Raw genomic sequence first — 23,874 nt, forward strand, 5'->3', positions numbered from 1 at the left:
TTCTTTTATTAATTATGGGTTTCTTATCCCCATATATGTGTCTTACTTTTCCATCACTGACAGTTAACATGCAAGGCAGTTGTATTACGATCAACATAATGTAAAAACACATTTTTTAAAAACAAACAAACCACAAATGCATACACTCACACAATGAGTGTCAAACCCGTGAATGCTGACATCTTTCACATGTTCTAGACAACTTGTCAAGTTACACAAGGGCTTTGGCCAGAAACCCTGAATGCTCACATATATCTGGACATAAAATCCACAGTTCTCCAAAAAGTGGTTCCATCTTAAAAGTGCTTGTCTGAAGTGACAACTTGGAACTGCTAACCTTATTTATCTTGGCAAAAAATGTAGATTGTATCAGTGTAGAGCTAAGTTAAAGTTTTGTACTAGTGGAACATTGGTGCACAAGAGAATGCATAAGCCGGATGCTGCTCTTGCACAAGAGATTTCATGATCTGTAGCGCAATGCGTTTGCGCTAAAGCAAGTGTAGTGTTAGAGCTCTCTGCTGCACAACTTTAAAAGAAGAGGAGGAGTTTGGATTTGATATCCTGCTTTATCACTACCCTAAGGAGTCTCAAAGCGGCTCAGATTCTCCTTTCCCTTCCTCCCTGAGTGGGGCTGAGAGACTTCAGAGAAGTGTGACTGGCCCAAGGTCACCCAGCAGCTGCAGGTGGAGGAGCGGAGACGCGAACCCGGTTCACCAGATCACGAGTCTACCGCTCTTAACCACTACACCACACTGGCTCTCACCCATCTGCTAGTGCAAGAACTCTTCCATTGTGGAAATCATTGCAGCTACCAAAGATAGTATAATGGTGTATGAACTAATGCATTTTTGATAAAAATGCATGTATTATAAAGCATATGAATGGATAATGGGGGAGGGTTTTATATCCAGCTGGATACTCATTTCAATGTTAATGTTCAAATGTACGTTTTATTTTCACTTCTGTAATGCCATTGTTCTTTTCTGCATAACAATAAAGTCATTAAACAAGCGAACAAACATACATGCACACAATAAAACAGCCGATCGTTAAAAAGAATTTTACACAAAACATAAATCCACCACAATAAAAGTATTTGCCTGTTATCTAAGTGGAGCAGGGAGGCAGCCCTCCATCCATCCAACCAACCAACCAACCAGTCAGAAATCTCCCAAATCAAGGTGCTGTGGGGTACAGATACCCATATAAAGAAGGGCTTCTCCAGCACACCCACCAGCCAAGAGCAGAGCCTTCCCCTATGGACTGGTCATGCCAGAGGAGAGGGCTGTCATATTCTTTTTCTAAGCTTCAGTAGAGAGTGCCCACTCTTATGTAGACAGCATAGCAGCACCTCCATACCAAAGGTACTGGCAGACATGAGGGAATGCTGAGGTTTGCAAAAGTAAAAAAAAATATTTAGGGGGAAACCTCTAAAAGTAGGAAGGAACCCCAAAACTGTCTTGTAAGAAGAACTCAAGCGCATGGAACGTTGAGAGTGGAAAAAGCTGACAGCTGGGTGGGAGGGGGAATGGGAATCTACAGTGCCCAGAAAACCTATGGGGTGCCATAGAAACAATGGTGTGTATGCTGTGTGTGGTTTTACCCATAACAATATTTTAAGCAACAGATGCAACAGTTCAATGAGTTGCATGTTAGATAACCGGGGGGGGGGGGGTGTTCTGTTAACTCAAAATTTTCCCAGAAGTTTTCTTAACTTGAATAGACAATTGTGGTTATATTGAACTAATAGATTTAGTCATTGATGTTCATCTCCTTGGCAAGGAGTGCCTGCCGGTTCAGAAATAGCAAGATAAGTCTGTTCAGTCATCCTGTCCTTCTGGATACTGCTGGTGGATATTTCCCCCTGCTGTGCCAGGATTCATTCATGCCTTTTGGAGATGAGATACCAAGGCCATCTTCATTGCCTGCATCACTAATTAGTCGTGATTTTGATTGTTTCTGGGTCATAGTTCACAGAGGAATATGGTGGCCCTGTGAGCAGTACAACAGCCACTAGGCTTCCCAGGAGTGCCATCAGCTAGTCCGGATAGGGCAAAACACCACAGGAAATATGCTATGGGGAGCAATCTTGCATTGGCCGAGGATGAGCAGGATGACCTAATCGGTTTCCCCCCATCAATGACATGTGCAAGTCAATGAATTTTATGACAGTTGACAGTATCTCAAAGTTCGATAGGCATTTCCCTCTAGAAGGACAAAGATCAGGAACAATCAACATCAACTCAAAAAAGAGCATGACACTGGGCGGCAGTGGCAAGATACAGGAAAGCACATCCCACTTGGAGAGAAAACACTCGCTACTTCTCTCTTCCTAGATGCTGAGAACCACAAAGGAATTTGTTTATAGCCGTTAACCAGATGAACCATCACTGCTCATTTCTCCTCCATCCTTCCTGATCCAAGTGGAACAATCCCTGTCCTCTCTAAACTAGTGATGAGGAACCTCCAAATACTGCTGGTCTACAACTCTCACCACACCTGGTTGTTGGTCATGCTGGCTGAAGCTAGCAGGAGTTGGAGTTCCACAATGTCTGAAGGGCACCAAGTTCCCCATCCCTGTTCTTAACAACTGCTAATGCCACATCACAATTGTGAGTGACTAAATCAGGATCCAGTTTTGGAGTTTGTATTCTCCAGTCCAGGATCCCAGAAGTCATGAAGTGCAGGAGAGGGAAGCCACTGCTTCTTTGGTCAGGCAAGAGAGGGAGGGGGAGGGGATCTGAAAAAGCTGGTTTCAAAACAAAACTTTATTCTTTATAATATATGTGGGGGTTTTTAATTTCCTTCCAGTTTTGGCAATATGTGTGGTTGGGAATAACATGTCAACCATTGAAAAAGCTAGCTGGACTAGACAGCAACTTCTCAAACCATTGTGTCACTGCTGCTATCAAAACAAAATGAAAAACTGAAGGTGTCAGACATTCTGGAGCATTACTCAGTTTGTGAATTCAGAATGGAGCATCTTTCTCCAGACCTCTTCTAGATCATGTCTTTCCTGTACACTATTAGCATTATTATTGTATGCATAACTGGAAAGATTAGCTCAGTGAATTATTGAACTCTGCCTCCTATATCTTTGTCACTCTCCAAAGAATGATTGAGTCAGCAAAATATGCAGTCTTTTCTTATGGTTAATTTGGCCTCAAAGTCATGAAAAATCCTTGTAGTGTTTCCCAGACATCTCACAAAAGCAACTTTCACTTTGATTGAACCAGAAGTCCCATGGGCCATATTTGGGACCACGGCTAGTGATCAGGCAGGGACTGTGTGGCTTCAGACCAAGGAGCCCTTCTCAAGCTCAGAAGATAGTAAAGGTGCACAACACCAACCTTTGTAATTGGATGACAGTATGAAGCCTCTGGATTAGCTAGAAAGCACAGTGCCTGTCTGGCAACACAGGTCTCTGAAACACTAAAACCGCCCAAGAAGAAGAATTATGAAATCCCAGATCAAAGCCCCTGGTGCCCCTGGAAGATGTGGGGCAGGAAGACTGGTACAGAGTCCTTGCCTTCTTATTGCTGGTATAAAATATTGGTGTTTTGTGCAATTATTTGTGCTATGTTGCTGCTTTGGAAACTTTGCCAGGCAAAAATCCTTGGTGTTGCTGGCAAAATTGGAAATCCAAACTATACAGCAGCAGGAGAATTTTTCAGCCCTGCTCCTCTGCTGGTAGATTATGACCCACAAAGGAGCCAAGCCCTGACTTCAGATGGGATGGCATCTTTCTTCACCCCTATTCTACTTGCACAACCGATCACAGGACGCAGAGGAGAGTACAGAAACTCAACCTTGACTTATTTGGTATGTATCATTTTTTTATCATTGGCATCACAAGAGTCACTTGGGAGAGATGTGGGTGACCATATTTCACTTGGATCCTGGTCGATTTAAGTGAAGCCCAAGCCAGCTGGCAAAACCTGGGACCACTGTTGGCTGGGCTTGTTGAAGCCTCTCCTTCAGGAGGGCAAGGTAAGGCGCTGAATAAGTGGAAAAACCGTCAGCTGCACAAGAAGCCAACCTCAGCAGATTTCCTCTAAATGCTTTGGGCACCCTAAATAAATAAATAAAGCCCAAACTAATCCCATTTACAGTATTAAAGGATTTAAGGAAAAGCCATTTTAAAAGCATCAAGATAGCATTAATAATGATGTCAGAACATGGCATGGCAATACTAGTGACACTATAATCTTCATTACTATTTATTATTATTATTATTATTATTATTATTATTATTATTATGGCTGCTTTTGTGCCTTGTGGAGTGGTGGGGGGTGCCATTGGCTTTCCTGTCTGAGCTTTTAAGTCAGCAATCCCCAAACCAGTTGTTTCGTCATGGAGCCAGGGGGATGCCTCCAACATCCAGGCGCTTGAAACTTGCAGCCAAGATGGAGAGAGATCTATTTTACCCCCTTTAATAGTTCACATTCAGAATTTTTAAAATGACACTCAAATGGTAGAATACTTCACATAACAGAGGGTCCTTCTCAAACAAAAGGATTTTTTTTAAAAAAAACCCTTCTTTTTGGGAACTTTTTTTAAAAAAAAATCATTCTTGTTTCATGAATGTTTTGTCCGTGCACCCTCTCTTGTTTGCACGGCAAAATAGTTTGCTACTTCAGACAAAAGGGCAATTTGTTGTTTGCCTCCAGCCAGGAGAAGAGGCAAGTAAATAATTGGAAAAAATAGGGAGAGATTGGGAGGATGACCAAAAAAACCCAAACCCAGAAAATACATTTTTACACACATACTGGACAAACTTTCAAGCTGGACCATGTGCAGAGGGGGGACAACCAAGATGACCAAGGGGCTGGAAAGCAAACCTTATGAGGAACAATTGAGGGAGTTGGGTCCGTTTAGCCTGGAAAAGAGGAGACGGAGTGGAGAAAGGGCAGCCATTGTCAGATATCTGAAGGCTGTCACATTTGGGTGTGCTGAATTTTTCAAATTCCAAAAATAAGGGGTGCTGAAAAGTTGTAACATGACTTGGGAGTTCAAAAGACATTTTGGTTAAATTAATATAATTGAGTTTTGCTTGGTAAATAAAATGTTTGTAAAATTGCATAGAAATCATTAAAAACGATTGCCAAGTACTTGCAGTTATATTATATTTTACTAGTTTTATTTATTTATTATTTAGAATTTCCTGAAGGTAAAAGTAAAATTATTTGGTTTTCTGAAAGCAGTTTATGTGCTTCTTCATTAAGCATAGACACAGCAAGCTAAATGTTGTCCAATCACAAACATAATTGCAGATTTGAATCCCTCAAACTCCAAAACATATTTTTTAAGACCCCTCACTGAAGAATTTTGCAGAAATTAAGTATTATCCACTAAAATGAAATGCCCTCCTGCCACACAGAAGATGGGGGAAGCTTGTTTTCAGCTTCTCCGGAGGGTAGAACATGAACCAGTGAATTCAAATGACAAGAAAGGCGATTCTGACTAAAGATCAGGAAGAATTTTCTGATGGGAAGAGCTATTCAACAGTGGTGGACTCTCCTTCGTTGGAGATTTTAAACAGAAGTTAGGGGTTCTGTAGCTGAGATTCCTGCATTTCAGGGAAGAAGGTTGGATTACATGACCCTTCGGGTCCCTTCCAATCCTACAATTCTATTCTTCTATGAATGTATATCTCTAAATGTAGGACTTGGGAGTTGGTGATATGTTGTGACTCGGACACTGAAGCCACACAATTCCTCTGTAAAATAGGGCATTTATTTATTTTCAACATATTTTTATTAAAGATTTCTTGGTTTACAAAAGTATGTGCAATGTCACTTTTTCCAAGGTACATTTTCTACAGATCAGTTTCATTTGTTGACACATTAGTGTTACATTAGGAAGAAAAGGGGGAAAGAGGTGGGGGGAACGGTAAGTGGGGTGGGGTCAGGTGGTGATGTTTCTATTTTTCTTAATGTATGTGCGGGGTTTTGTGTCAGCGTCGCTTGTACAGGTTCTCTTTACTATTCACTTGTGTTCCTTTAGTGGTGAGAGAGGTTGGGGCTGGCTAAAATAGGGCATTTTATGCAAAACTGTCAAATGCTGAAAGGAATCAATAAAATGCAACAAAACTTAGAAAACCTTAAAGGGCTGTATGTAGAACTGCACAGATAAGTGCTTTCTCTGCAATGTTAGGTGAGTCCAATAACATTTGCTATATTATCCCATGTAATGTATGAATCAGCATTCTGGTTCAACATAAAAGAGATTAAGTTGTATTTTTAGCAGCCTGGTCATGAAAACTGTAATTTATTTATTGATCTTTATACATGAGACTGAACGTGAGAGAGAGCAGATTTGTCACTTAAACAAATGGAGGCGGGAATATTACATCTTCTGGGGTTTTTTGGTTGTTGTTTTTTTCAAAAAGGAAATCTGCTTTTATAGGTCACTCAATTTCAAGGCCTCTGAACTGTTTACAAGCACGCTGGTAACTTGTTTGCTTAAAAACAAGCCCTGGGGAAAAACTTAACCCCTTCCACCTATTTCAGATTTATTTATTTTTACTTTGAATATTCTGTTCCATGCCCAAGTCGCTCACAGACATTCTCCCACTTCCTTTTTCCCTCCATTCTTCCCTCCTGGTTCCCAAACCTGATTTGCAGGGCAAAATAAGCCATAGTTTGCTGCTTCAGACAAAATGGAAACCTTTGGTTTGCCTCAAACCAGGAGGATAGGACTCACCATGGGGAAGAGGAGGGAGAGAGAAAGGAGAAGCTGAGGGTTCAAGAGTCTCGCTCAGGTATTCTTTGGTGATGCACCTGAACCAGCTCAGCCCCTTGGGATCCTACCTTCATGGTTCTTCAATGATTAGCTTGGAAGAAAAGTGCGCTTGAACTGATGAAGAGGGTGGTGCAGGGGGACATCCCATATCTGAATACACAAGGTCATGGCTCTTGGTCACAGGGCACCTCAAATACAGGTTTTAGGGTCTAAACATCCCCTACCCTCTGCTACCACTTTCAAATCCTTCATTCCCTCAGAGGATTGTGTTAGTTTGTTAGTTTCCCTTCCCAGAGACCTGATTTTTCACTCCTTGTCAGATGGCAGCCTTCCCAGCCAGGCCAGGGAGCTGTCCAGCAGCGGCAGCTGTCTCTGCTCTTAACAGCTGGGCAGGAAAGGAGCTCTCCAGAAGTGAGACCAGGAACAGGTCTACAGAGGCCATTGCACCAGCAACTTCTAGGCAGCAAGAGACGCCTTAAGTCACTTGCTTGTGGTTGGGGAACCCGTGACCCTTCAGATGTTGCTGGACTACAACTCCACTCATCCCTGACTACTGGCCTTGGCATTGAAATCGTAGTTTGAAAAGTCAGGAAGGCTCCAGACTGGAGAAGGCTGGTCTAACTATTCAGACTGCTGAATATCCAAATGTTCTGACCTCCTCCAAAAATAGGATCCTTAGCTGATATGCTTTTTTCTTACCCAGCAAAATCCTCATTGAATCTCTTCTTCCCTAGTTTTTGCACTCAGGTGCTGACCTTTCATCTCCACCTGCTGTGCCCATCAGTTGCTAGCGCTCATTGGGAATTGTAGGGCAGAAGGCAGGAAGACAGACAGTAGGTGGCGCCAGAGCCAATGACGGGCAGAGCCAATTCCAGTTTTGTCCCCATCTTCCTGCTGCTGAGCAGCACTGAGACCAAAGTGGAGGAAGGAAGCCTCCACTGCCTGTGGCCTTTGGCACATGGACCCCCTGCAAGCCATCTGGGGTCACTGCTTCTCACACGCAAATCATTCACATGTTCCATCTTTTTTGCAATACAGAGCTAGCGAGGGGGAAATGCAAAGACTAGTTATGATCTGAGAAGTTTTACTATTAAGTTCTATAATGAAGGAGTATAGCTCAGTCTCATTGTTATTTTGCCAAGAGCAGCTCTGAAGATGCCTGAGCTGCTTCATGACACAAACGCCCTGCCATGCGGCTCTTGAACCCGTGGGACCCTTGGCTAGAAAAGGGTGAGCCGCCTCTTAGAGCTAGAGGGGTGGGAGCTCTTATATCATTATATATAAACACTTTCCATTTTAGCCACCATGAAACATTTTATACACTTTTAATTTTTCATATCATTTTGCATATTAGTGCCACATAGTGGCTGTTGCCTATGTTATCGTTGATATGCAATTGCATTGGAACAGTTATAACATCTGTCATTAATCAAAATGTTTTACTAATATGTTAATTGATATGTTTTAATGATTGACAGTTTGCTTTATGATGACTTTAAAATGTTACATTGTTCACTTAATCAAAGTGTTTTGATTGATATTGTAATTAAGTATTGATCTGCATTTTTCTTTTGTTGTGAGCTGCTGTGAGCATATTTATATGGAAACGCAGCATACAAATTTAAATAATAATAAATAATGGGCTTGAATTGAATGGATGGTGAACTGGGATACGCCAGGTCCAGCGTTCAAAACTCCCATTGTTCTAGGCACATTTTGAGACAGGGGATTTCATTAGAGCAAGCAGTTTCTGAGCTCTGGGTGCAATACTGTGCCTAAGATTTCAGATTAAAACTGCCAATGCTGGCGCTGAGGGCATGGGAGGAGAAATTCCTCCCACTGGACTTCCAAGAGATCACTGCAGCATCAGGCAAGCTGATAGATTCCACCTCTCAGCTGGCCTTACAGAAAGGCAGTGTGTTGCTCTCTGTGGCCTTGGATTGGCTCAAATAGATTTGGTTTAAGTAGTGCATGTTAAAGTGTTATCTACCTCATCAAAACAAACGGTGGAGTAGGATCGCTGAAAGACATTGGAGTCTTAGGTTTGTGAACTGGACACTCAAGGTGGGTGTTTCTGCCATCAGTTGTATAGGCCAGTAATATGTGTTAATTGTGGTGCCAAAAATATATATTTATATGAAGGAAGGGGGGTGTAGGGAGAATCCAGAGCTTGTCTGCAGAGTGGAAGGAAAGGAGGACCTTTTTCTGCCTCCCCACTTATAGCCACTCTCTAAAGACTGGAGAAGGGACCCTCTTAAAAAATATTAAGGGGGGTGGGCAGGTGAAGCATGGCTTTGTTTTTTGCAGTCTTCAGATGAGGACTAGTCCATGTGAAAAACAAACATACGATTTTAGCTGCAGTTCATTCATTTTCAGCTTTGTGTTCTTGTTATAAAAAGCATGCCTAGACATTCTGTTTGTGGCGCCCATAGCCCAGGCTTAAGGTGCCATTTAGCTCCTAGCTTTCATATCTCAGTTTCTAATACTGGCTAGGTCTGGATGAAAAAAAATATTCCAAACTGGAAATTGTATAAAAGCTTACACTGATATAGAGTAGAAAACCTTATCAAAACCTATTCCTGCAAAATTACACATAGCACGGCTGACTTCTGGGGATTGTTGGACAGAAATGGACAGGAGGGGATTACTACTTTTTAAAACAAACACTGTATGTAATATTTTTATTGTATTGCTTATTTACTTGTTAACTTGATAGCCTCCCCACAACCACAAAACAACCCACAAAACAAAGGCAGCAATTAAAATACAATATATAACAGTAAAAACCTATGAAAAACCTATGAAGAATGAAACAAACACAATTCAAACACTAGTTTTCCAAACTATGAGGGTCAGACTGAAGGGGGAAAGCCATTTAATTATTTGATTATCAAGTCATAATAATTTAAAAGGCCCATGAAAAGACTCAAAGCAAAGATAAAAACTTGGATGGGAAACTTCTTATGAAGTAAAGGCTGCCATGGAGCCATCTCCCTTCAATAAAAATGCCCCCTAGTTCAGCAGCCCATTATGGGATGCATGACATAAGCCACACAGGCTGCTGTTTGTGTCATTTGCCTGTTTTTCCACGGCTGATTTTAATTACAGCTGGAGCAGCCCCCGTGGGTTGGGGATCATGCACTGGCAAAGAAGAAGAAGAAGGGGGGAAAGGAGTTGATTCTTCAGGGCACATTCTAAATTTAAATATCATCCTACTGTGAGATTAGACACAGACATAAGGTTGTCATCACATGCCTTCAAGAAAAGTTAATAGGAAAAGGGGCCTTAAAACACAAATCAAAAGAAGAGCCCTGTGCTGCAATGGCAAAGGAGTGAAACTCATAATTCTGGAAGCAGCAAAGCATAATACATGGGTAGACAAACTAAGGTCCGGGGGCCAGATCTGGCCCAATCACCTTCTAAATCTGGCCTGCACATGGTCTGGGAATCAGCGTATTTTTACATGAGTAGAATGTGCCCTTTTATTTAAAATGCATCTCTGGGTTATTTGTGGGGCACAGGAATTTGTTCAACCCCCCCCCCATATAGTCTGGCTCCCCACATGGTCTGAAGGACAGTGGACCGGCCCACGGCTGAAAAAGGTTGCTGACTTGTGTCATAATACATGCAGGGGGACCTGCATCCTGGGTGAGGTTCCACAGTTCCTGACTGCAGCAGAACAATTAGCGCAAGTGAGAATGACAGAGTTCTTTCATTAACTGGGCAACAATCACAAAAGTAGCCTTGCTCTTGAGCTCCTTGATTAAGATTGTAGTGGTCATTTTTGCACAAAGGGGTCCTTCTGGTGCCACATAAACAAACCCATTGCATGCACTATAGGATTGCTCTGAATGTGAGCTATGGGTTTTGTTTTGTTTTCAATATTGTTATAGGTTTGGGTTCCTTCCTGAGCATAGGATGGAGGGAGTCACAATTTTTACACTCTAGTAAAACTTGCTTTTCCATTTGGGTTCCAGGCAAACTCATAAGTCCAGAACAAATTCAGACATGCTTCTGTGACACACCTCACCTACACAGCCTCCCTGGCTGGCTGTTCTCCATCGAAGGATGTTGTGGCATACCGCCAGGTGAGGTGAGAAAGGGCCCACCCACTTGTCCCTACGGATATGGTAAATAGCAGTACTTTACTGCTGCACGTTGCAATGTGATTCTCTTCCACGAAGACTGAAAGACAGTTAAAAGGGCTCCAGCCATCAAAAGGAATGGAGATGAAAGGCAGTGGAGTGATCTGCCACACTGGAACGCCAGCTCAAGAACCCGCCTTATCACCGCAAGACTTCAGGAGCATCAGCAGTGATGGGCTTGTGCCCGGCCTCTCGTGGCCTCTGACAACATGTGGTTTGGGCAGAAACAGATACAGAAGCTGAGAGTTTTTCACTTGAGTTTAGCTGGACTCCAGGCAGTCAGGGAAGGATCATGGGGCATGTGGTCTGAGAAGTTGTTTTCTCTGGGAATCAGATGTGGGGTCTGTAGTTGTGTTGCCCATTGTAGGAATGATTTCCCTTCCCCAGATCCTCCATTTCCACATTTGTAAATAAAAGAGATATTAGAAAGATACTGGACATCTCCAGGGTTCTCTCGTCCAAAGCAACCTGACCCTGAAATGCCTCACTGCTTGGGGAAGAGGGTTGCTGATGCCATTTGCTAACCAACGTAACTTCCCTGTGAGCCCTTGCTGAGGAGAAGAGGAGCAATGTGGGTGGAAATCTACAAGGGAAGAATGTTAGGCCTATGTGCTAGCCTATGAGAGCTCCCATTTTCCAACCAAGAGCTCTGTGAAAACCTAAAGCTTACCACACTCTGAGCAGCCAAGGGCCCAGTAAAACTCATCACGTCTCTATCTGTCACTTCCCAGCGACAGGAAAGCAAATTGGAGCAGAAGTCTCCAGCAAGAGACCAAAGCCCTTAATTAAATCAGATTCATAAGCACAATCAGCGGCAGATGGTTCTGAAAATAGATTGTGCAGGTTTATCATTTACAATAACATTTTTGTACATGCAGTTGTCAAGGTAAAAAGCTCCTCTTTCTCCCTTTCTAACAGTAAAATGCTATTTTTAGGCTTTTAGAATGTACCACTGAATCCCAATTAACAGCAAAGTACCAAACACTTGTAGTTAAAACTTACAGATAATTAAAATTTGCAGATTAAGAGGGAAAGTGAGCATGTCTCTTGTCGTTTAAGGTTTTTTTTAAACCTTTTAATTCTGAGCCACTTTCTGCTTGGCTTTGATCTTATTTATGTATCTCTTCCCAAAGGACTGGAGGCCAATGTTTCTCACTGCTAAGATGCTTAAACACACAATTCTATGCATTAGGTTAGATTGATTTTTATTAAATGAACCCTGATTTTCAGGGCTGTTCTTTCCCTTGCCTGTGAACAGCACACACCAAAAATCAGTTACCTTCCCCAAGATCTCCACTGTGCCCATATCACTCACTTCAGATCCTCTGCCTGCCAAGAAGGTGGTCTTGTGCTCTCCCTCTGAACTTTGCCATATCACTTTCTGCTCCCTTGACCAGCTGATGCGAAGGAAGGGCCATGGCTCCATGGCAGAGCAGCTGCTTTGAATGCAGAAGGTCCCAGGTTCAAGCCACAGTGGGACTGAGAAAGTTCCCTTCCGAAACCCCAGAGAGCTGGTGCCAGTCAGGGCAGACAATGCTGGCTAGATGGGCCAACGGTCTGAGTTAGTGTAAGGCAGCTTCTATATGAAGCTGGATGAAATGTGTGGACTAGCAGACTATTAAAGGTAAAGGTAAAGGTACCCCTGCCCGTATGGGCCAGCCGTGACCGACTCTGGGGTTGCACACCCATCTCACTCAAGAGGCCGAGGGCCAGTGCTGTCCGGAGACACTTCCGGGTCACGTGGCCAGCGTCACAAAACTGCTTTGGCGAGCCAGCACCAGCGCAGCACACGGAAACACCATTTACCTTCCCGCTATAAAGCGGTACCTATTTATCTACTTGCACTTAGGGGTGCTTTCGAACTGCTAGGTGAGCAGGAGCTGGGACCAAACGACTATTAGGCGATGCTCTAGTAAAACCTTTCTCTGACCTGGTGTTCTCTAGATGTTTGAGGCTACAAAGCTGGGCTGGCTGGGAAGAGGCTGATGGAAATCCAAAACATGTGGAGGGCACCAAGTTGGGGAAGGCTGCCTATGGGCCTCAGACATGCCTGAGGACACCTTCAGCCTGAATTTTAAGAAGTGTTTTAGATGGTTTAAATGTTTTTAGATTTTTTTAAAAAAATAAAGAAGTACTTAAAAATTGATTTTAAACAGTACTGTTTAAACATTTTGCTGCTTGCCACCCTGGGGTTTCTTTGGGAGGAATGGTGGGATAAATTTTTTAGTGATAATGATAGTAATGATAATAATATGTTTTATTATTTGTACCCCACCCATCTGACTGGGTTTCCTCAGCCACTCTGGGCAGCTCCAAATAGAATATTAAACACAATAAATCATCAAACATTAAAAACTTCACTAAACAGGGCAGCCTTCAGATGTCTTATGAAAGTCAGATTTTATTTCCTTGACATCTGACGGGAGGGTATTCCACAGGGCAGGCACCACCACCCAGAAGGGCATCTGCCTGGTTCCCTGTAGCTTCACTTCTCGCAGTGAAGAAACCGCCAGAAGGCCCTCAGAGCTGGACCTCAGTGTCCGGGCAGAATGATGGGGGTGGAGACGCTCCTTCAGGTATACTGGACCGAGGCCGTTTAGGGCTTTCAAGGTCAGCACCAACACTTTGAATTGTGCTCAGAAACGTGCTGGGAGCCAATGTAGGTCTTTCAGGACCAGTGTTATGTGGTCCTGGCGGCCCCAGTCACCAGTCTAGCTGCCACATTCTGGATTCATTGTAGTTTCCAGGTCACCTTCAAAGGTAGCCCCACGTAGAGCGCATTGCAGTAGTCCAAGCAAGAGATAACCAATGCATGCACCACTCTGGTGAGACAGTCTGCGGGCAGGTAGGGTCGCAGCCTCCGTACCTGGACAAAGAATTGATCTGCACTTCCATGGACAGCTGTGAGTCCAAAATGAGCCCAAGGCTGCACATCTGGTGTTTTAGGGGCAAGGTAACCTCATTCAGAACCTCATTCAGAACCTCACCTGCCTGCCTCCTGTCCCCCAGAAACAGTACTTCTGTCTTGTTGGGATTCAACCTCAATCCATTGACCACCATCCAACCTCCAACTGCCTCCAGACACTTAAACAAGACATTCACTGCCTTCACTGGTTCCAATTGAAATGAAAGACAGATCTAGGCATCACTGGTTGATAACGGTCCGTCCGTGTTCGATCAACTTTGTTGAAGCCTCCCCAGGTTTTGGTCGTCCTCTCCCAAAAAAAGCTCAACAACTGGCAGGTTTTTATTTATTTATTGTGGGAGTAGATCACAGTCAACCAATCCAATTTGCACTATCTGGATTATTACATGAATCACAACGAGGGACAGGAGAGAAATTCAGTTGTTTGCACTTGAAGACAGACTAATTGAATTCACACATTCCAAAATGTTACATGAACCAAAAACCAGCCATTCTTTGAAATTCACACTTCTCCAAATTTTGCAGTTCTGTTTTCCAGTCAAGTAATGTGAACAAAAATGTATATATGTACCAGGATAAAGTGTGCATATAAATGCAGGCATTTATTAAAATAATACACAAATGTGCATTGCATTTGCAAAATGTATACAACAGGAAAATTTGCATGCAAAAACTTGTATACTGGGAGAAACTTGCACTAAAATGCCAGTTTTTTTGTTCTTTTTGTTTGTTTGTTTTTAAACCTGATGTGGAAATGTGGAGAATTGAACTGGAAACTGGAAAAATGAAAAACTGAGAAAAACTGAAATTGACATATTAACTAACTAAACTCAATGTATGACACTATGAGGCACCAAAATTGATAAATTCACCCATCCCTAATAACACAATTATCTGTCACTCTAAAGAACAGATGTTAGCTGCAGCTAGGATTTCAATAGTCCAGCAATGGAAAACCTTGGAAAAAAGTCTACATTTATCTTTGCAGTATAAGAACTTACAGACTTTGGCTGCTGAGGGAAAAATAACAGCTAAACTGTGTGTCTCCAAAGTGATGAAGGATCCAGAATGCTTTTATGTCATCTGGTGGGGTTTTATTTCCCACGTGTTGGACTTAGATGCTCAACATTCACCATCCGTCCACACAAGCTTGGGAAATATTTCTTTCTCTTGTTATTTATTGTTTGCTTGCTTTGTATATGGAACACCCTGCTGTTGCACATTTCAGTTGCACGTAATGGCTATTATGTGACAATAATAATTTTTTAAAGGAGGTCAACCAAGATGGCCAAGAGCCTGGAAACCAAGACTTATGAGGAGTGGTTGAAGGAGCTGGGTATGTTTAGCCTGGGAAAGAGGAGGCTGAGGGGAGATATGAGAGCCACCTGCAAATATCTGTCACATGGAAGATGGAGCAAGCTTGTTTTCTCCACTCTGGAGGGTAGGACTTGAATCAATGGCTTCAAGTTGCAAGAAAGGAGACTAAACATAGGGAAAAACTTTCTGACAGGAAGAGCGGTTCGACATTGGAACAGTCACCCTTAGGAGGTGGTGGATGCTCCTTCATGGGAGGTTTTTAAGCAGAGGTTGGCTGGCCATGGGTGCTTTAACTGAGATTCCTGGATTGCTGGGAGTTGGACTAGATGACCCTTGGGTCCCTTACAGCTCTACAATTCTATGATCCTTCACCCAGTAAGCTTCCTGGCAGAGTGGGGATTTGAACGTGGGATCCTCCAGTCCACCAGACCACACTTGGTTGAGGACCCTAACACATGAGTAAGCACTGTATGAGGGTCAGAAATAATGGGCCATATTTACAGGTTTCGATTCTAAAGGTGAAGAGAGAGACACATTGAGGAGGAAATGAATGGTTAGGAAAAGGGAAGGAACTTCTCTTGGGTTGAGGCAGGGTGAGCAGAGGTGCCTTAAGAAGAGAGCTGGATGTCAGGTGGAAGGATGCTCCACTGACAGGGAGCTGGAAAAGAGAGAGGTGCCAGAAAATGATGACCACCCCTGGGGAACAGGACCACTAGCATGTGTGTGGCTGTTGAGAAGAAAGGTGGGAAAGGAGACAGTCTCTTTGCAGACGAGAAGGATTTCAAATACAGCAGCAGTCCTAGGGATGCTCTACATGTTAAGTTTTCTAGCCCTAGAGATTAACACCAAACGTCTGCTCCACCCCACAAAAAACTCCTAGAACAAAATCTCACATTCCTCAGGTAAAGGACACCAGGAGACATCAAGCAAACAAGGTGTTAACCACTATCAAGATAACAACACACAGCCTCAGCCGAACTAGAATAGGCAGCAAAACAGGGTCACCATTGCCTTGCAAAACTCTTTCACAGCACAGAGCTTAATGACACAGCTCTGAAGCACAGTCACATTTTAGGAACAACCCAGGGATGAGGCCAATATATAAACTCACAGCAAAAAAGAAAGAAGTCCATGATGTCAAATACAATTGTTCAAGCTGATGGTTTGTGTTACATAAAGTTGCTGGCACACAGGTAGCACTTTTGATGTGCTGCACATCACACTTCCTGTCCCGCCCGACCTGCTCTCCACTCTCTGTTCACCCTTTGCTCTGACAGGCAAGCTCTGATGGAGAGGGAGAACCACTGAGCTGGATACAACGGCGAAACTGGGCTTTCTGAGTCCTTTGTGCCCAAGAAGCGCGGGGGGGGGGGGGGACCACCATGTATCTTAGAGGAAAATTTCATGAGAACATTAACCCCAGAAAAATAGGATTCTTAACAATATTGCAATCTTTTGGTACAGCAAGGTGCTTCAAATATTTCATCAGAGGCAGATCACCACAGAAGCAGCAAGGGTTTGCAGAGGCACTCATCACACACAAGCAGAGTTCGAAATGTACCAGGTGTATTTTGCACCTGGTCATCGGCCACTTGCGACCGAGTGAAAATGCCCGTTTGCCAGGATGGTGCCTGACGTCTCCATCACCTGGAGGTGCCTGCCTGCGGATCCTTGGATCTTGCCTGTATTCACACACTAACAACACATCCTGTAGAATTCTGTCTGTCATATTTTATCTGCATAATCAGAATGAATTTCAGGAACCAAAAAGTCTTATTGAAAATGTGTTTGGCCAAAAAATGGCAACTAGGCATTTCATTTTGCCATCTGTAACCCTGGTTTAAGGAGCCATTTGGCACCTTGCATATATATATCTGAGTTTCTAACATTGCACACAAGCACACAACAGGGAAACTGGAGTAGTAGTGAGCAAGGCATTTCTATTGATCTAAAACAGTGCTCTGCTCCCAAATTTTAATGGAACTGCTTCAAAGTACCTCGGGTTACAGCCGCTTCAGGTTGCGCTTTTTCGGGTTGCGGACCACCTGGAAGTACTGGAACAGGTTACTTCCGGATTTCAGTGGTCGCACATGCGCAGAAGCGCTAAATTGCAACCCGTGCCTGCGCAGACGCAGGTTGCGAATACTGCAGGTTGCGAACGTGCATCCCGCATGGATCAAGTTCGCAACCCGAGCGTCCACTGTAGTCACTTTGCTTTAACCTATGGAAACACATTTTCACTCAGTTAGAAGCTGGTTAGGATTAGGGTTGTCGCACCCAAAGCACAGCACTTCAAAATTCAGCATACATAAGCCAAGTTGAAAGATCCGGTTTCAAGACGGGTAAGACAGACTGTGTTTTGCAGCCAAACCGGCAACACAGGAAGGTAACTCGAATATCATAGACCTATTTGCACCACATACCACCTCACACACAACTTCAAAGGGCACATAGCACTAAATATTAAGGTGAGCCAAGAAGCAGAGTGACAGATTCACCTGACACCTCCCACTCCTACTAAGGAAATCCCCTCAATGGCCAGCAACTAAGACATGTGCCCGCACCTGCCAGTGCCAGGAAACTGAAGAGTATACATGGGGCGTGGGAGAGAAAGACATATTGGGTGGGGAAGATGGAGTGGGTTTCCATCACCACAAAAAGTTGGACTCAAAAAGAATCAAGTGATTGGCTGTTTGCTTCCCTTGGATCAAGCCAAGTCCCCAAATTTTATGGTGCAAGTTTTCCTAGAGTGGAGGAAGACGAGCATAATGTTCCTTTCCCCTCTCCACATTGGGTGGGTGTGGGTGTGGGTGTCCTTGGGATATGTGTACAAATGTGGCATGTGAATGTGTGCAAGTGCTTCTGTGTGTGAGTTGGGTATGCCTGCGTTTTGGGGGGAAAGTGCACATGCACATGAATGCACGTGTGCTAGGGGGTGGAAATATTGAGGTGGGTTTCCATGATGTCCGGCAAATGCAGCACATCTGCCTGTAGAAACCCTCTTTTTTCCTTGGTCCATGAACATCCAGGCAGGATCAGTTTGGTTATCCTCCTCTCCTACCTGATAACAACAACACAGTTTGATTTTAAGCAATTTGCAAGCCCTGAGATTCTGTATTCCTTCTTGTCTGTCACAAGCAATCCGGTTTTTTATAGCACAAATGTAATTCACCTGAGTTTGACTCTGAACCACATCTGCAGCTTTCATCACCTTTTCATTGTATGCAAATTAAAGTTCTTCTTCATCCGAGGTGCCTGATTCAAATCTCAGAAGAGACAAGGTGGGAAGGGAACTCCTGTCTTTGGGTCCACCTAAAAGGAGCCTTGTACATCACCAGGAAGGAGCAAAAATTGCCCAAGAGAAATGAAAATCAGATCCGATGCCTCCTCACTTATCTACATTTAAGTGTTTCTTTCCTGGCTCCCTTTAAACTTTAATGGATAGCTCACATACGATTCTCAGGCCTTTGGATTCCAGTTCAGTACTGAAATAGACTGTCTTTACCCCTAGACAACCTCTTACCACTGAGATTGAGGACCAAACTACATGGTGTGTGTGTGTGTGTGTGTGTGTGTGTGTTAGCAGGCACATAATTTTGCAGCTGAAAATTGCCCCTAATGACATATAGTTTGGCCCTTGCCTGCTCTTGTATCATCCTAGTTTGTTCTGTAGAATATACTAGACAAGATGAGGGATATCTGAGATTGGAACCCCCATCTGAAAGAAAATGAGTCAAACAGGGTCAGAAAGAGGTTTGGATCAAGACTGTTGAACTGGGTGAAAGTTTTTTTGTTTATTTTAACCTGTTGCCCCTGTTTTCCCAGTGAAAATTGTATTTCCCCCAAGCTGCTCTTTGCCTTCCGTAGGATTTTCCCACTCTCTGGACCATTACCTAAACTTGCATCTGAATGATGTACTGCAGAGGTCTTTGGTCCCTGAGTCAGTTGCTGGGGTTAAACCTAGAGCATGAAGAGCCTCCTGGATCAGGCCCATGGCCCACGTGGTCCAGCAACCTGTTCCCACAGTGGTCAGCCAGGGACGCCCCAAGCAGCCCGCTCCCCTCCTGCAGTTCACAGCTACTGCTATTGAGAAACATCACTGCCTGGTAGTGGAGGTAGAAAGTGGCCATCCTGGCTAGGAGCCACTGCTAGGCTTCTCCTCCATGAATTTGTCCCATCCTTAGATAAAGCCATCACAGCCCCCAAAGGGAGCAAGTTCCAGAGTTCAGCTACACGCTGCATGAAGAAGTCATGTCTTTTATCTGTCCTGAATCTTCCAACATTTACCTTCCTTGGATGTCTACGAGTTCAAGCACTAGGAGCAAAGAAGACTTTCTCTACCCCATACATAATGTAATATATTTTATTTTATTCATTACATTTCTACACTACACTTCATCCGAGGATCACAGGTCAACTCTTACTTGCCTCTAAACTGAAAACTGAAAAGGAAGCTCCATTTTCACACCTAGAAAACTTCAGCGGAGAAAAATAACAAATATATATTTGCTGCTAACTTTGGCTATGTGTTGTTAAGCATGTGCCTTCCAAATCAAAACAAACTTTTCTGATGAAATTGACTGCAATGATAGCCAACAAGCATTATTAAAATATTTGTGACCAAACTGAGCATTTTTCTGCTGAGTACAATGTCTAGGCATGTCACTGTAATCTAAAGGGTTGTTAATTTTTGCTAATTAACAACCACAAAGTTTCAGGAAAAAGCCCGGTATCTCTTTCTTTCAATGCTTGTGAAGAGCACTTAAGCAAATGTTATTTCAGTTATAACGGTCACTGTGTTTCATAGGAACCAAAACATAATTTGCAAATTGTGTATCAGTAAGCAATTATACAGCATTGTCCAAAGATGTCAGAGAACATGAAGCAACTCCAACTCAGATGGGGAGCTCCGCATGAGCAGGTGCTTTTTTGCCTCAGTGGAGCAAGAAGCAACATCTTGCATGCAGCTCTGGCATATATTATGGCAAAGGAGGAGCCAATAGTGCTTCTGGATTTCATCACTTCAGATCGCTGCAAGGAGGTACCCAATGAGTGAATGCTTTTATATGTAAATGTGTGTATGTCAGTCATATATTTTTCTCCCACAGAGCAGCAATCAGTCATGTGGCTCCCCCTTCCTGAAGTCTAGAGTGGTACAGTCCAGAAACAGTTTCAGCTTCTCATCTGTTGTTTGCATGAACCTAGAGAGATCTGCTCTGGAAGGCTGGGACTTTTCACAGGCACATTCACCAAGCGCAATGCACAACCAGCCACTGATTTAACCATATGGATAGATATATGCTGTGAATGAATGAAAAGGAGGTGAAAACCTTTTTCATATTGTCTGATTAAGGGGAGATTCTCAGGAACATCAAGCAAAAGGAAGGTAGGATAAATCATGTACTTACATTGAACTCACAGAAATCAAGGCTATCGAGGCTTTTGCTTCTATGTATTCTCCCTTTTATTCTTCTTAGAGAAGGCTTTCCTTGGCTTATACTACAATTAGAGCCAGTGGGATTTTCAGAGGATGGCGCTACCCTGTTGGAGAGAAATGACAGCATTTTTAAAAGGAAGAAACCCTGTTCTGAACACCACACAGGCCTAAATCCTTTGTCCTCATACCCTGTACTAACCAAGCCTAGGTACATTTTCTGAACTTGTTTTCTGCTGCTGCTAAGCAGAACCTTTTTCTGTCCAATGACCACCCTTTGTCGTGGGCAGCCTTCCAGGGTCTGCAGAACAGAGGTGGCCACTGCCAGAGGCCAAAGTAGGTGTGGTCAGAAGCAAAAGCAGGCAGAGCAGTGCGCTGGACTTCCATCTTTGGGCAGTGGGCTCTATTTCAGCCAGGCAAAACCAGGGTGTTCCTATACACACAAACACAGGCACCTTTCTCCATCCTTCATCCAGACAAGCAGCAGATGCTATCACAGCTCAAGGACACATTTCAGCTCTGCAAAAGGAGTCAAGGAGGGTGCGCAGCAGGCCAGTGAGAGTATGGCCTGAGGGAGAGGCCTTGGGGCTGCATTGCACCTTCAGGTCAGAGGTTCCCCAATCCAGTTCCCAAGGGCACAGCCCAGACTGATGGGTCCAAAATACAAGCGGGATTTTGACTGAATGTCAGGAGGAACCCAGAGAGGATGAGCTATTTGACAGTGGAGCAGGATGCTTCAGAAGATGGTGCACTTCTTCATCAGAGGTTTTAAGCAGAGCCTAGACTGCCACCTATGCGGGGTGCTGGAGCAGCTGATTTGGCCTGTCACAGAAATAAACGCATACTCTTTCCATTGTCTCAGTTTCCGTCCCCATCCTCTGTTTTTCCCATGTCAAATCATGGAGCATAAGTGTCCTGTCCTCTTATACTTTATAAAGTACTCTGCACATTGATGGTACTATATAACAAACGACAAGTTACCACAGGAATGAATAAATAAGCAAGGAAGGAAGTGCACCATTTTGACTATCCCTGAAACCCGTCCAGGGAACACCTGGGCGTCGGAAGACAGCCAGGGCTCCAGAAGGCAGGACCAAGACTAATGCAATGAAGCAGATTTTGGCTAAACATTAGGAGGAACTTCCACAGTGCCTGGGGAAGTGGAGGGCTTTCCTTTGCTGGAGGTAGCCTAAATAGAACCATCTATCACAAATGCTGTCATTTCCAGATACCTGCACAGAGCAGGAGGCTGGACAATATGACCTCCAAGGTTCCTTCCAACTCTGCCAATTCTGTGATTCTGTAATGGCAGGTTGATATGAGAGTAAGCATTCATTCAGGGACCACTGTTTGTAGGGCTTCAAAGGTAAGCACTGTCACTTAAGAATGCCCATTTTATCAGCATGCAAAAGACTCTAAAGTACAGACCACTCTTTTATGTGCAAAGCAAACCTGGGGATCCTCTCAGCTTCAAAAACCGGAACCCTTTGGTAACAAGACAAGGACTTTAATCTGTTTTTAAATAGCAACATGGATAAGGTTTACCTATGCTTCAGCATCAGTAACAGCCACAGGAATAATGCTTAACCTTTCTCTAGCATGCTGCAAGTACTTTGTGTGCATTATCGTGCAACAACCCTGTAAAGCTGGCTTAGCTGGACTATCCCTGCCATAGTTACGTATGCTGCAACTCAACCACAAAGCTTATGCTTTCATGCAGAAGGTCCCAGATTCAATCCCCAAACTCTCCAGCTAAAGCAATCAGAGGGTGACTCCACCATGGGAGCAGGGTCAGGGCAGAGGAGTGCTAGAGTCCTGTGTAGTTAAGTTGTGTGGGATAAGTTCCAATCTGTTACCTTCGAGGATGTGGACAGGCTGCTTGGACTCGTGAAACCAACCACCTGTCTCCTTGATCCTTGCCCATCCTGGCTCATAAAAGCGAGCCGGGAAGGGCTGGGCGATGGACTCTGTGGGGTGATGACTGCTTCCCTTTGTGAGGGAGCCTTCCCAGACCCACTGAAAGAGGTGGTTATTAAACCGATTTTTTAAAAAATGTATATTTGGACCTGGCCAATATAGCCAACTATCACCCAGTCTCAAATTCAGTGGGTGGTTGCTGAACAACTCCTGGCATGCTTGGAGGATGCACACCATTTGGATCCCTTCCAATCGGGATTCAGGCCTCATCATGGGACTGAAACTGCCTTGATCTCTGGGAGGCTATGAACAAAGGTGAGAGCTGTTTCCTAGTTCTGCTGGATCTCTCAGTGGCCTTTGATACCATTGACCACAACATCCTTCTGGAGCATATAGAGGGGCTGGGAGCTGGGGGCACTGTTATACAGTGGTTCTGCTCCTTCCTCCTGGGCCGTGTCCAGAATTGGTAGTGGGGGATGAGTGTTCAGACCCCATGGCTCTCACTTGTGGGGTGCCTCAGGGTTCCGTCCTCTCCCCCATGCTTTTTAACTTCTACACGAAGCCAATGGGGGAGATCATCAGGAGGTTTGGGCTGGGTGTTCATCAGTATGAGGATGATACTCAGCTCTACCTCTCTTTCAAATCAGAACCAGTGAAGGCAGTGAAGGTCCTGTGTGTCTGGAGACAGTTGGAGGATGGATGGTGGCTAACAGATTGAGACTGAATCCTGACAAGACAGAAATACTGTTTTTGAGGGTGGGGGTGGGCAGGTGTGGGGGACTCCCTGGTCCTGAATGGGACAACTGTGCCCCTGAAGGACCAGGTGCGCAGCCTGGGAGTCATTTTGGACTCACAGCTGTCCATGGAGGCACAGGTTAAATCTGTATCCAGGGCAGCTGTTTACCAGCTCCATCTGGTACGTAGGCTGAGACCCTATCTGCCCGCGAACTGTCTTGCCAGAGTGGTGCATGCTCTAGTTATCTCCCGCTTGGACTACTGCAATGCACTCTACGTGGGGCTACCTTTGAAGGTGACCCAGAAACGACAACTAATCCAGAATGCAGCAGCTAGACTGGTGACTCGGAGCGTCCACTTAGACTACATAACACTGGTCCTGAACGACCTACATTGGCTCCCAGTACGTTTCTGAGCACAATTCAAAGTGTTGGTGCTGACCTTGAAAGCCCTAAGCAGCCTCAGCCCAGTATACCTGAAGGAGCGTTTCCACCCCCATTGTTCTACACAGACACTGAGGTCCAGCTCTGAGGGCCTTCTGGCTGTTCCCTCCCTGTGAGAAGTGATCTACAGGGAACCAGGCAGAGGGCCTTCTCAGTAGTGGCACCCGTCCTGTCGAATGCCCTCCCGTCAGATGTCAAGGAAATAAACAACTA

The 23,874-nt window shown here is 44.2% G+C and overlaps 1 protein-coding gene across 9 annotated transcripts in view; it reads right to left on the reverse strand.

The window, feature by feature from the left end:
* TJP1 (tight junction protein 1) overlaps positions 1 to 23,874 on the reverse strand; it is a 338,860-nt gene that overhangs the window by 246,388 nt on the left and 68,598 nt on the right. For all 9 annotated transcript variants that reach the window (XM_083475513.1, XM_083475512.1, XM_083475511.1 and 6 more), the window contains one exon: positions 20,541 to 20,673. In XM_083475513.1, the coding sequence (XP_083331639.1) occupies positions 20,541 to 20,673 (133 nt within the window). The remainder of the gene's footprint in view (positions 1 to 20,540; positions 20,674 to 23,874) is intronic.

This window comes from Podarcis liolepis (assembly GCF_965112155.1).
Source record: "Podarcis liolepis genome assembly, chromosome: 14".
NCBI classification, from domain to species: Eukaryota; Metazoa; Chordata; class Lepidosauria; order Squamata; family Lacertidae; genus Podarcis; species Podarcis liolepis.